We start from the raw sequence: 13,052 nt of genomic DNA, 5'->3' as shown, positions 1-13,052 counted from the left end.
AGAAGAAATTCCAGAGCCAGCACTGACTTTAGGAGAATGATGATGGTAAAAGAAATGGGTGTGGAAGGGGAGATGTGGTTTCCAGATCTGCTTCTGTGGAGTCTTCAGTGTGTGGCTTTGGGTGTGTTACTTTGGATGCGTTACTTTGGTTCTTCATCTTGAAATTGGGGCTAATAATTTTTTCTCTTATTAAAAAAATACTTGATTCTGGGTGGTAAAATAGCCTGAGTCCTTGTTCCTATAAATTGCTAGAATTGCAGAGTATTTCAAGGCAGGCACTGAAGTTTATCCTATTGGGTCTAGCTGTGTTTTTAGGTCTCTCTTTCAAAATATGTTTAACTTGTACAGTAAACTTTCAGTGTTGGTGGTTTCCTACTGAATGTAGCTGAATTCCCTCTAATACTTTATAGCCCAACAGAGTGAGAAATGAAACTAAGGAATTGAGGTTGTTGTGTGCTGAAGATGAGCAAAGCAGGACATGCTGGATGACTGCCTTTCGACTCCTCAAGGTACATAATCTCTCCTATGTGAATAGAGCAATATCTGTGGTTAAGTAGCATTGGTTATTATGTTTATGAGAAAATATGAGATGGTGTTCTTAACCATCATCTACTTCCAAATCAATAGCAAAATTCTAGGTAGATCTGTCCCTCCTAAGCATTTATTCACAACACTGAGCTGAACTCCTTGCACATATGATCAAATACAATTTTAGTTTTTGGGACAAACTTATAATATGTGAATGAATCAAGAAATTGCATAAGAAAATATCTGCAAATATCTATCTATCTATCTATCTATCTATCTATATTTATCTAGCATAAAGCTAAAGAAAAGGTTTTCATCTTGCCAAGAGGTTATCTGAAATAGAAAAGAGTGCTATCTAGAGCCATTGCCATTTTTTCAATTTTTGGAAGGTTCTGTAAAATATAAATAACAAAAGTAAGCAAGCCTGTCTCTGGGTGAAGGTTATTCTTATCTGAGAGCAAAGAGTGAAGTTACTTGATAATAAGGAAGGAGGCTTCACAGTGTTTTGAAACAAAATCAGCATAGAAAGAACTGAGGAGAAAGTTGAGTGTTTTGTGCTCTTTGAAGCAGAGCCCTTCCTGATCTTCACAGGGAAATGTACAGAAGTTTCTTTTATTCTTTCCCTGAAGATACGGCTTTGAAAACTACTGAATTCTTCTCCATAACTTACTAAGTCCTCAATATTAAGGGGAATATATGTATGAATATTATATATATATTATATGTATACACTATATATAATATATCATAGATATACTATATAATATATCTCATATATGCTGTACTACCCATGAAAATCCCACTTCTCTATCAGGCAGTTATCCTACTTTCTAATACTCTGTGCTAAAGTCTTATATACAGCATGTAATAAAAACTGGAGGCATGTACAAACAGGTACTGCAGTATCTAACCTTACATACTTGTCCACCAAAATAGAACTGAAAGCCTTGAGCTCAGTCAGCTTCCATTCTCTCTATAGTAAGCAGATAATTTCAGATACTTTGAAAGGGCAGGCCAGAAAATCCCTATACTGTATGTCAGGAGAAGCAGGGCCGGACCTCTGGGCAGGGAAGCTGGGTGCTGTGAATGACACGGGATGGCAGGGCAGCCCCACAGCACCCCGGCCAGGTGAGCGGCGTGGGGCTGGTGACGAGGACTGGGGCCTACCCAGAGCATGGCCAGCGCTGGGTACGGCCGCAGGGATGAGGTCAGGCCAGGACATCAGGTGAGCAAGGCAAGGGCAGGGTCAGCGAGGCGCAGGGCATGCTTATAGCACTGCACAAGCAAGGGCCAAGGGCAGCAGCTGGAGCTTAAGAGCAGCTCCCAAACCAAAGTGCATGGCCCCTGAGGCGGTTTGTCACAGCGTTTTCTCCAAATTTAGCTGTTTTGCCAGCAGTATTTGACCTGGATTGGGCACAGGGAGCCAAACCTTGTCTGGGGCCAGGGGGAAGAGGCTGCAGAGTTTGCTAGGGCACACAGGGTACTCACACCACGGTGAAGATAATGGCTAAACCCTGGGACCAGCGTTGTCCAGCGCACTGGAAATTAGACAGATGCGGCACTCTGCTGAGCATGTTGGATCTGGAAATGAAGGCTCGCCTGCTTATCGCCAGCCTCTGAGGTTGGCATGCTCATGCTGTGTCCTTTTGGTGACCTCCTCATACCGAGCTGTTCCCAAAGTGGGGGATCTGTCATCTAGGGGCACCGTGAGCAAATTGCTAGGATGTGGGCATAGCAGGGTTTTAGAAGTTATGCCAGGGTGCATCTTGAGGCCAGCGTGGGTTTGCTGTCCTAAGTCCTCTGAACCGAGTGATCAGAACCACCTTTCTTGCCTATGTTGCAGGCCATATCAGCAAAACCTTTATCCCCTGCTCTACTGCAGGCTTCTCACTGGCAAAATGCCCTCCTTCCCACCATAGTTTCACTGCCACCTGCTGGAGGTGCATTCCTACAGTATGTGTCCAAGGAGCTGAAGGGAGGAGGGTCTGTATTGGAAAGAATATGAGATTTTACCACTTCCCAGTCTGTATGTGGCATTGACTAGCAAATCTCCAGAGATGCCCATTGCTGCATGAACATTTTTTGTTCTCCATCTGTGCTCCTCTGAAATCTTTATCTTGTTAATTTATCCTCAAGACATGACAAATTTTCACTACAATTACCTGTTCCTCTCCTTGGATAGATTTTCCATCATGCAAAACCCTGTAAATGTAGGGAAAGCAAATTGGAGTTGTAGGCCTGCAGGTATGAAAATGCAGCTTTTTAGACTCCTGCCTGTTCTCTAGTTAAATTAAGTGTTCATCTTCCAAACCAGAGCACATCTATTTGAATGCTCTCCAAAAACTAATTCATTGATCTTAAGGAATGATTATGTATAAAGTATAGTACGGAAGTTCCTTTCCTATTTTAATTTGTTACAAAAGAAAGTGTACTAGCCATAGGTACTTCAAGTATGGCCCAGGAAAGCAGTCCCAGTTACAAGATGCATATTTTATTTTGTGGAGTTGATGCCTCTGTTGGCTGTCATAAGCCTCTCTTCAGTTACTTTACTTAACTCAAATTTAATGTATTGTAACACCTGGCGTAGGAGTTTTATTCACCAGTCAATTCCAAATGCTTCCTCTCAACTGTCTTTTACTTTTCCTATTTACATAGAACTTTGCACTGTGGGAAAACTGAAGATCAGATATTTGTAGTAAATCATGTCTTAAAGATAGCACTCCTCCTGAAGGAGCAAAAACTAGAATTTAGTTACATAGGTGAAGGTGCTAATGTTCGTGAAGAGCAAGGGGAAACCTTACCAGTGTGTAGAATTAACTGTTCTTATCAAAAGTGTAGACATGCCTCTTGCTGTGGCTTTGCTGTGCTATCAGTAGCAGAAACAGTAGTATTTGGCAGTAGATTTCTGTATGCTAGCATCTAGCATTCACCCTTAGATAGTTAACACAAGGAAAAAAATGTTTTGTTTTTAAGGAACGCTAGGAGGATTAAAGATGTTCAGTCAGGGAATGACAAAATTAAGGCTGACCCTCCTTTTAGTTACCTACCAATTTAGCTTTCCATAATCATACAATATACCTTGTTTACAACGTTATATATACCATTTTAATTAGAACATTCAATAAGTAATGTTGATATGCTTTGGCACAGTGTCTCTAGGGAAGGCACAGAGTAGGTGTTTTCCTACCATCCTAGCTACTAGTGTTTCTAAAATTTATCATGCTCAATGAGGAACATGACTGGAATTCAATCAATTTATTCTTATAAGGATGAGAAATGAATAAAAGTGTTATTTCCTGAAGAAATTTATTAAAAGTGCTAATAACATTAACATTTAAATTCAAAAGTGAATTAGAAAGGTTCATATTTTATTATCATTACAAAAACTGAGTTCATCTTTATATTACCTTTTACAGAACTTCATTTGAGGGTTTTTTTTTAATTCAAAATATTAGAGGACAAAGAGAGGGGAAATTAATGTGTGTTCTGTCCTCAAGTGCAAGCTTGTATTCTATAAGAAAAGCATGTCTATATTTGAGAGTGGCAGAAATGACCTGTGTATTTCGCTAAGGCTTGTAAAGGTGTTATCTTTTAAATAAACTTATGCACATTTACTGCTCAGTTGGCATCTTCCAATCACTATTGCTCAATGCAAATTGCTTTGGGACAGCTTCTGATCATGAAAATAATAAGCTGACAGCACCTTGCTCCAGTGTAAGTGGTGTTATGAAATCACTACAAATTTTTTCCTGGGTATATCTGTGAATAATAATTTCCTTGCATTTCTGTTGGCAGTATGGAATGCTACTGTATCAGAATTACAGAATTCCCCAGCAGAGAAAATCCATGCTTCCACACTTTTCCACTCCAGTAGTAAGTAATGAACTTTATTTCRTTAATGTATATTGTTGGAAGAGATACATTTGCTTTTGCATTTTAAAAGTGGTAAATTTTACACTAATAAATGCAAATTCAGAATTGTACAGCAAATCATTGTAAAGTTTGCATTTTGAATGAGTACAGTTTTTGTAGTTGGCTCTCCATTATCTTAGGCTGATAGTATCCACATGGTTTAAAAATCTTGGCTATCTCAGGTATTTTGAGATGTACAGTACAGAGACATCTGGCTGTCCCTGCAGAAGCCAGTTTAGGCCTGGCAAAGCTAACACTTAAGATCTCCTAAAATGTGTTGGGTCAAAGCTGACTGTTAGCTATCTAAAAGTGAAGATCCTATATTTGGGTCCAGACTGGTCCTGAAAATGCCTGGAGCATAGTGATAGGGAAAGCAGGCAACTTAAGCAATACAGATTTTATTCTGACTTTGAATTCTCTCTCTCTCCCCCATGGTCTAAAAAGAAAAAGCCATATATTTTTTTGTCTGTGAATCTTTTCTAAGGAAAAAGAAATTATCTGTGTTCTCTATGATGTTAAAGGATAGCTCTGGAAAATCTTCTGAAACCAAAATATTTTGAAATGTAACTCTCTCAAGTTGGTTTTTTCTTTCCCTGTTTTTTGAAACAAGTGAAAATTCCTTTTCAGAGAAGTGTATCTGAAAACTCACTAGTAGCAATGGATTTTTCGGGGCAAATAGGAAGAGTTATTGAAAATCCTGCTGAAGCACAGAGTGCTGCCTTGGAAGAAGGACATGCTTGGAGGGTAGCTATCTTTTCTTTTCTATTTTTGTAATTAGTAAGTGTCTGTTGAGAGCCAAAACACAGAGTGTGGTATGATATTAGTGCAGTGCTGGTCACAGTATAGCTTAGCTCCGACCTGAAGCAATCACACTGCAAGCATGCAGATCTGAAAGTCAATATCCAGCTTTAGCAAAACTGTCACATTCACAACAACCTTCTACCACTGCTTCTCTGTCCCCCTAGTGTCCAGAGGAAAGTTGAGGGGGAAAGCAGACCCACCAGAACTTTACTGCCAGTTTGCAAAACCAGTCTCTGAGGAGGAATATGTCAAATTAAATGCTTCCCCACATGGAAGAGGCTGGGGCTCTGACTAATGGCTTGCTCCCAGTAAGTTTAATTGCAGAATCTACAAGAGGCAGGACCTCTTGCAATGAAAACTGATGTAACTTGTTTATAGTGTCTTGTGGACAGACAGCTGCAGTACAAGTTTTCCCACATGCTCGTCTCTCAGGGAATAGGAGTTATTACTGAAGCACTAGCTAGTGCTTTATGTATGGGAGGGAAATACTGCTTGATTTACTGAGTGCCTGGTGTTTTGCCTGAGCAGAAACATATCAGACTTTTCTTTTTTTCTTTTCTTTTTTTCTTTATTTTTCTTTTTTTTAAGATACTGAGCTTTCATCATTAACATCTGGCTTCTGTTTTAAGCCAACTGAAATGAGCTGCTGCTTGTAGATTAGTCCCCTTCAAAGTTGCATTTCTTTTTCTTATCCTTGCACTAAACTTGCCCAGCCCCCAGTTTCCTGTAAATTAAATCTGTATTGCATGTGCACTAATTCTCTTCTGTAGAGTTTTTAGTCTGGATTTAACGGTAATTCATTTTCTCTATAGAAACGTAGCACAAGAATGAACATCTTGGGTAGCCAAAGTCCGCTCCATCCTTCCACACTGAGTACAGGTAAATTCTTCTGTTTTGTAAGGGTAGTATATGAGGCCTCTGCTGGCAAATTAAAGCTATATTTAATACAGGGATAGAATGCAGCCCCATAATATTAATGCCTTGATTTGAAATACAGTGTTTTATCTTTATCAATAACTTGTATGTTGTTAACAGGCTTACATGTTTGAAAGCATACATATATATAGACATAGTAGAAGGAACTTTTTTTCCTTTAAAGGGACACTCAAGATGTTTTCAATTTTACTCTTTTGAAACACAGATTTTATGAAAATTGAGACTCCATAAATGTTTCCTTTAAAAACAAAATCCAGAAGTTGATTCTTCATTTTAGACAAGAAAGTCAATGAGTGATCTGTTAATCTTTAAAGAGTAAAAATAGGACTCTTTAAAATAGCATTCATTCTACAGTAATTGAATAATGTAAAATATGGTTGCCCATAATGTGAGTCCTGAGATTTTAAGTTTAGTAAAGTAATAAGATATTGCATATTAATACTCTGGACTTCTTAGCGGAAACACAACTATTCCATGTTTCTATTCTGTTGAACAGAATTTAAAATACCTTTTGAAAAACAACAAAACATAAAATATGTTTGGAGGTATCTCCACCCTTGAAAGCACAAGTTGAAGTGCTTTTCATTCTTCCAGAGTTAAAGGGTCTTGGGTCTAACTTTCCTTATTAGCTCAGACACAGTATTCTATGAATTGTTTTGTCACAGTGTTTTCAAGGACCTATGAGAAGACAATGTTGTAAGAAATATCTCTTGATAACCTAATAACACATCTACAAGTCATAAAATACATGGAGAAAATGCCTATGTACTTGTATATCAAGTATATGCAACTGCTGATGCATTTTTTCATGCTGATTAATTTTTTATATTGATTGATTAAAGATATATTCTCTATCCCACCTTTCAGTGGGATCTATACCCACTTTTAAAATGTTTAAATAACTAATGTATCTGGGGAAAAAAGATGTTATACATGCTACTGTTATTAAGCATTCTCTCTTTCCCCTCTTGCCTCCAGTTATTCATAGGACACAGCATTGGTTTCATGGCAGGATCTCTAGAGAAGAATCTCACAGGATTATTAAGCAGCAAGGGCTTGTGGATGGGTAGGTACCCCTGTTGTTTAGCATTTATGATTTTATGGAAAGCAATTAGAGAAAAGAGCATGACTTCTGCTGTTAATGTTCACAGGGCTATGAGCATTTATGAGTAACTTGATTCTTGAGTAGTTCCAGTTTAGCCTTTCAGGATTTCAGAAAGACCAACTACCTAAGTGTTTGCAGGAGTGGATTCTAACTCTTAATCCAGAGAATAATATATTAAGAGTACACATAAATTCTCTCTTCCTTTTTCAGTAGAGGCGATAAAGTTTTTGGGAGAATGTTAGAAGTTTAAAATAATTAATTCCTGCAACCTATATTGAGGGAATATTTTTTCAGGCAAAGCTATACCTAGCCATTTGTACACAAATGTATAATAAGCCATTTGTGCTCTTTTGCATGTATCAGAGCAGTTAATGTTGATTTCTCACTACTTATTTCTCTTCTAGAGCTAAGAGATGCAAGTACCTGTTCCAGTTCTCTGAAATGTCTGTAGCTGAGATTTAAGTATTTTCTCGGCATCCCTGTTTCACTTATTTTTATATGTAGTTGGGTTATTGTAGGGAAGTTGCTTAACCCGCGTTCAGCAATTTTTTATTTGTAGGACGGGAAGAACGTAGGTGTCTTTAGTTTATTAATCTCACTGCAGCTAGGATTAAGGTAGAAACTTCCGTGCTGGCTTTGCAGGAGACAGTGAAGTTCAAACCTCTCTACAGCATTTTCTGATTCAGGAGCATCACTAATGTTTTTGACTGATGGCTTGTGAAGAATGAAATATATTAGAATATATTAGAGAAATGGCTAGTGCCTGTACACATTGATCAAGCAGTGGGTTTTGATTGTCTTGTTTTTCAGCCAGTGTTGCTGGGCTATAGTTACTGGGACTCAAATGAGATTTCCCTTAGCAGGCAAAGAGAAATCTGCAACAGAGAGAAGAGCTTCAGTAAGCAAAAGAGCACTACTGAAAGGGCACATTACCGATTTGCTGGATTTGTGCTTCTCTCACGCTACAGAACTTCTTTGCACTGACTCATTTCAACTCGTTGCCTTAGAAATATAGTGGCCCATCCTTCTTTGGGTTTTCATAAAGGAGTTAATGCTTTTGAGACAGTGTTTTATTTGTGCTGTAGGCAGCTTATTCACTGTGGAGGGCTCAGATTGGTTAGTCTTTGGCTGTATTGACATCAACTAGTAGCAGCGAAGGAGCCATGTTACCCATGTGCTCCAAGATCTAAAGATAGTGGTTCTCAGGATTAAAAAGTCTTGCCTGTGTTTTCCTGCTCTTTATGCTCTTGAACAAAAGAGGATAGAAAGTCAACCATGGGGAAGAAGTGGAAGTCTTCTGATGGCTCATATATGATGTTCAGCAATATGTATATGTATATATATGTACATATATACACAGCTGATACTGCTAGCATTTGATTGTTTCTGGAAGCTATTGTTGAGAGTGTCTATATTACAGTCATTGTTTGTGCAGACAACCCGTTGCTTGCCAAAGAGGTTGAGTAAACACTTGCAGGATCACCTGGGCTGAGTTCWGTGCTGTGCGCTTATGTTACCCTTGCATTACCTGCGATAGCTAGATCAGAGATAATTTAGAAGTGTCTGCATGAGCTGCAGTGACCGTAGCACAGATAGATYGGCCTCCCTGAGAGGGAGCCTGATGTGTAAGGTCTTAGGTCCCTTTTCCACACATCTGATCTTCTTAGGTAGAAAAAGAAGTGCTCAAATACCTTGCATGTTTTCCAGTAGTGGCAGGACATGCCTGACTTTTAGTATTGGCATGATCCTGGTTATCATAGTGCATTTTTGTGGTATTGACATTTCTCAATTGGTTTTAACAAGCTAGAGTAAGTTCTTTTGGATCCATAAAACTGCAAGCTGTTCTTGCAACTCAGCCTTGGAGACGTTTGTTCCTGGCATAGTGGTTAGCAATTCAGAGGGCTTGAGGCTTGCCCCAGTAGTATGCTTGTCCATCTCACAAATCCACTAATGATTAGCACTTTGAGCCTTATGCCAAAGGTATGTTCTTGTTTCCTGTTGCATGGAAAGGTTTTCCTTCTTTAGTTCATACATGTTAAGGGAAGGACCCATTTCTGACTGCCCAAAATGTCTACATTTTTTTGTTTTTCAAAGTGTGGATTTAACCGTTTGAGTTAAGACTTTAGTTTTGTGATTCAGCATAAAAGTGTTATCTTCCACTAAGTGCAATAAATTAGCGTACCTTGTTGCTAGCTATACTTCCTAAAGTATATTCTTTTCTGATGCTGCTGTGAAAAAAATTCTGTGATGGTTTTAAGGCAAAATCAGTGTGTGTTTCCCCCGTATTGATAATTTGGATTCTACCTAATTGATAGTCATTTTAAGAAAGTAATGAGCAATTGCAGCCATTTAGCCTGAAGGTAATTTTGCTAGCACTGTATTTCTGAAAACTGATGCAAGATACTGGAGAATGGGAACAGATTAACAGATTCTCATGTATTAGTTTCCCATCTTCAAATTCTCTTAGAGAAATCCAAATGTGCTTTTGGAGTTAAGAACATTTTCTTCGTGAGAATGCATATCAGTAATAGAAAGCTGAATTAGAGAGACCAAAAAAAAAAAAAAAGCATCATACAGATAGAGAGGAAGAAGTACTATCATATATATTTCATTTTATTTCTTGTGTTGATTAGTGTTGCATATACCTGGTATAAAAATTGAAAGTAAATTGTCAGATATGGAATTGCTTTAATGCAAGTAAAGAAGAGTTAGACAATGATACAAAATGACCAAGTGGTTCTGATTATTTATAAAGAAATGTTTTGTGGTATTCAAATCATGAATTTTAAAAAATGTTCTCTCCTAGATTATTTCTTCTCCGGGACAGCCAAAGCAATCCAAAGGCATTTGTACTTACGCTGTGCCATCATCAAAAAATAAAGCATTTTCAAATCTTGCCGGTAAGTAAATTAGTTTTGATACTGATCACAAAAAAGCAATTTTAAATCATAAAGCTTTGACAATATCTGAAGAGACTTCTTAAAAAGTACTGATGTAATTAATAGGGATATTCCCATTAACAAGTATAATCCTTAGAATTTTTCAAATGTCTGACTAAAATTCCTTGTTATCATTGCCTGGACTACTAACATAAGTCACTTAGGTTATCAAAGTTATGCACAGAACTTGATCTCTGTGACTGACAACAATTGACTGCAGTTGTCTCCATATCACTTAAGCAGACATAGAATAACTTACGGAAACTGTAAAATGTTTTATTTTGGGGGTTAGCCAATAATATGTTAAACTGAGATTTTGAGAACCTATTTGATTTTATTTTGACCAAAAGGAGCATCAGAACTTTAAGACTGTGTGCATCTGTTTATTGGTCCAAAGACTTTTTTCTCTTGCTTTTTTTACAAACAGCTAACGAATATTTTTGTGGTGTTTCTGCTTTATATAATGGAGACAAGTGCTGTCTCTACAGTTTTCAGTTACTCTGTGCCCATGAGCTTTCACTTTTCTATAAAAGATATTTCTAGTGGGGTTAAGGTATGTTCTTTTCTAGTGGGATTCATGGACACCATGGTTTCCTGGAGATCTCTGGGCACTAGATTTTTTGGGCAGTGCCCATCATTTGGGCATTATAAAACTAAGATATTTTTAAAAAATGAGGTCTCTGATAATGGGGAGATGAGTTTTAGAGATGCAGTCTTTCTTACACTCAACCTTGGGATCTTTTTGGAAACTTTGCTGCAGTACAGCAGTGCATGTCTCCTACAAGAACTACACTGCTGGCTAAAGCCAAGAAGTTCAAAGAATATTACAAATCTCTCCAATCCTATACCAGTCCATTGCATAAATAAACAGGCAAAAGCCTACCCAAATGTTGGTTGTAAGCTGATTAGTGCTCTTAGTACTGGGGCCTTTTTGCAAATAAGTAATAATTTTGAAGTTAACATCTCAAGAAAGGTCTTGGCCTGCAAGCCATATTACACTAAGTGAGTTTCAGAATGTTTTTGCATTGAGAAGCTATCAAATTTTGATTTAACCAAACCTTTTTTGTGTCAAGAAGTTAAAAAGTATTTTTGTTGTAGTTATTGTTATCTTACAGCACACACTTTGAAACATTATGTTTTGCCATGCTTGCATCTCTTCATGTGCAGTCTAACTTGAAAAGGATGTTTTATTTCTCCAGTGTGAGGATGATGGACAGATATTTTTCAGCCTGGATGATGGGAACACCAAATTCAGTGATCTTATCCAGCTTGTTGAATTCTATCAACTAAACAAAGGAGTCTTGCCCTGCAAGCTCAAACACCACTGCATCCGAGTGGCCTTATGACCTCAAATCTGACTCTCACTGAAGACTGGATTTGCTAGAAGAGTAATTGTAAGAGAAAGTTGACACTGGGGAATTGGCAGATCTGTAAGTTGGTAAAAATAAATAAAAATATTATGCACCTTGGGACTCTGAAAGGGATGGATTCGACTGGTGCCAACAGACCAAGATTTACTGGTTTGTCCAACACCTAAGAGTGATTGCTGCTGAGTGTCCCAGCATCCCAAAAATGGGGGGAGGGTATGTAAAACCATTAGCAAATTTGAAACAAAACTGGAAACTATCTTGGCTGGGCCACTTAACAGGAACAAGTGTGAAGAGAAATCTTTGAAAAGAACTCTTGCCCTGGAATAATCTTGACAATTAAGACTAGTGTGTTTACTTTTTGTATTGATCACTTTTTTTGCACTCCTACTTTGTTTCGGATATTGTATGCAGCCTATATTAGGAGCTGATGTGGCTTTTAAAATTCATGCAGGAGTTGGGTATTAATCTGCACCCTAAAATGTATGGAAAGCTTCAGCCTAAAAGGATCTAGAAGAAAATCGCGAAGTGTGTGTGTGTGTGCGCGTGTGCATGTGTCTCAAAACTTCTCTGGAGACCCGAGGTTCGATCACCTGCAGATGTCTTTGAAGAAGCAATGTGGATACTATTCTAAAAGAACATAGCACCATATATGTACTCTTAAAACTGTTGATTTGTAGCATTACGGCTGTAGTATGTTGACAGCATATTAGTGGCACCCAGTCATGCAAAGACTGTGTTAGATTCTATGCACAAATTTTTTTATTGAAGTGGTGGTTTGGTTTTTTTACAGCCTTTTGACTGTTTTCCTGAGGAAACTTACTGTTACTAAATAGTAGTAGGACTGAATAACTACACTTGTATCTAAAACCACCTTTTTTTTTTGTGAGAAGATTCTTCTGCTGGTAGTCTTAGTATGACAAAAAAAACAAAACAGTGTTTTTAGCTTTATAGCTCCTTGAATTTTCAGACTGTTTCAAAGAGCTTTTTCCATATAGTAAAGCTACAGTGACAAAAAGCTCTTTTGGGGAATAGGACTTCAAAAGAACTATACCCCCTCTGCTTTCTATAGGGCCATGAAAGTTTACATGGTGAGAAGGAACATACTGAGAATGGAAACTCATTTAATTGTGACTGGCATTTGTGAGCTAGTTGCTGGCAATATCATCCATCCAGGTGACTGGTGATTCTTGTGTCACACGCACTAATTCATGCCAGTATCTATTGCAGACAAGCACATATCCTGCTCTAGTGCTGATTTGTCGTCAGAACTCCTTTATTGTTAATGTTTAAATTAATTATTTAATGTTTACACAATAACTTTTCTGATGATAAATCAGTGTTAAAGTTAGGTTAGTCCCATTTTAATCCTCCATTTGCAAATACCATTCTTTCAGAAACATAGTTGCTATAGGGACTGTTACTGAATTAACTTTCCAATACTTAATGCAGTTTATCCACACT

General features: G+C 37.8%; 1 protein-coding gene across 2 annotated transcripts in view; it reads left to right on the top strand.

Annotated features, from left to right (window-relative positions):
• GRB10 (growth factor receptor bound protein 10) overlaps positions 1-11,692 on the top strand; it is a 112,764-nt gene extending 101,072 nt beyond the window's left edge. Inside the window, exons 10-16 of one of the 2 annotated variants that reach the window (XM_026072067.1) lie at positions 411-509; positions 4,324-4,401; positions 5,068-5,184; positions 6,054-6,120; positions 7,156-7,243; positions 10,089-10,182; positions 11,421-11,692. In XM_026072067.1, coding sequence (XP_025927852.1) covers positions 411-509; positions 4,324-4,401; positions 5,068-5,184; positions 6,054-6,120; positions 7,156-7,243; positions 10,089-10,182; positions 11,421-11,567 — 690 coding nt within the window. In that variant the 3' untranslated portion in view covers positions 11,568-11,692. The remainder of the gene's footprint in view (positions 1-410; positions 510-4,323; positions 4,402-5,067; positions 5,185-6,053; positions 6,121-7,155; positions 7,244-10,088; positions 10,183-11,420) is intronic. The other variant, XM_026072068.1, reaches the window with a different exon arrangement.
• Positions 11,693-13,052: the final 1,360 nt, after the last annotated feature.

This window comes from Apteryx rowi, unplaced genomic scaffold, assembly GCF_003343035.1.
Source record: "Apteryx rowi isolate R43461 unplaced genomic scaffold, aptRow1 scaffold_337, whole genome shotgun sequence".
In the NCBI taxonomy this organism is placed as follows: Eukaryota; Metazoa; Chordata; class Aves; order Apterygiformes; family Apterygidae; genus Apteryx; species Apteryx rowi.
The sequence above is the reverse complement of the archived record's forward strand: the minus strand, read 5'-3'. Positions and strand labels throughout refer to the sequence as shown.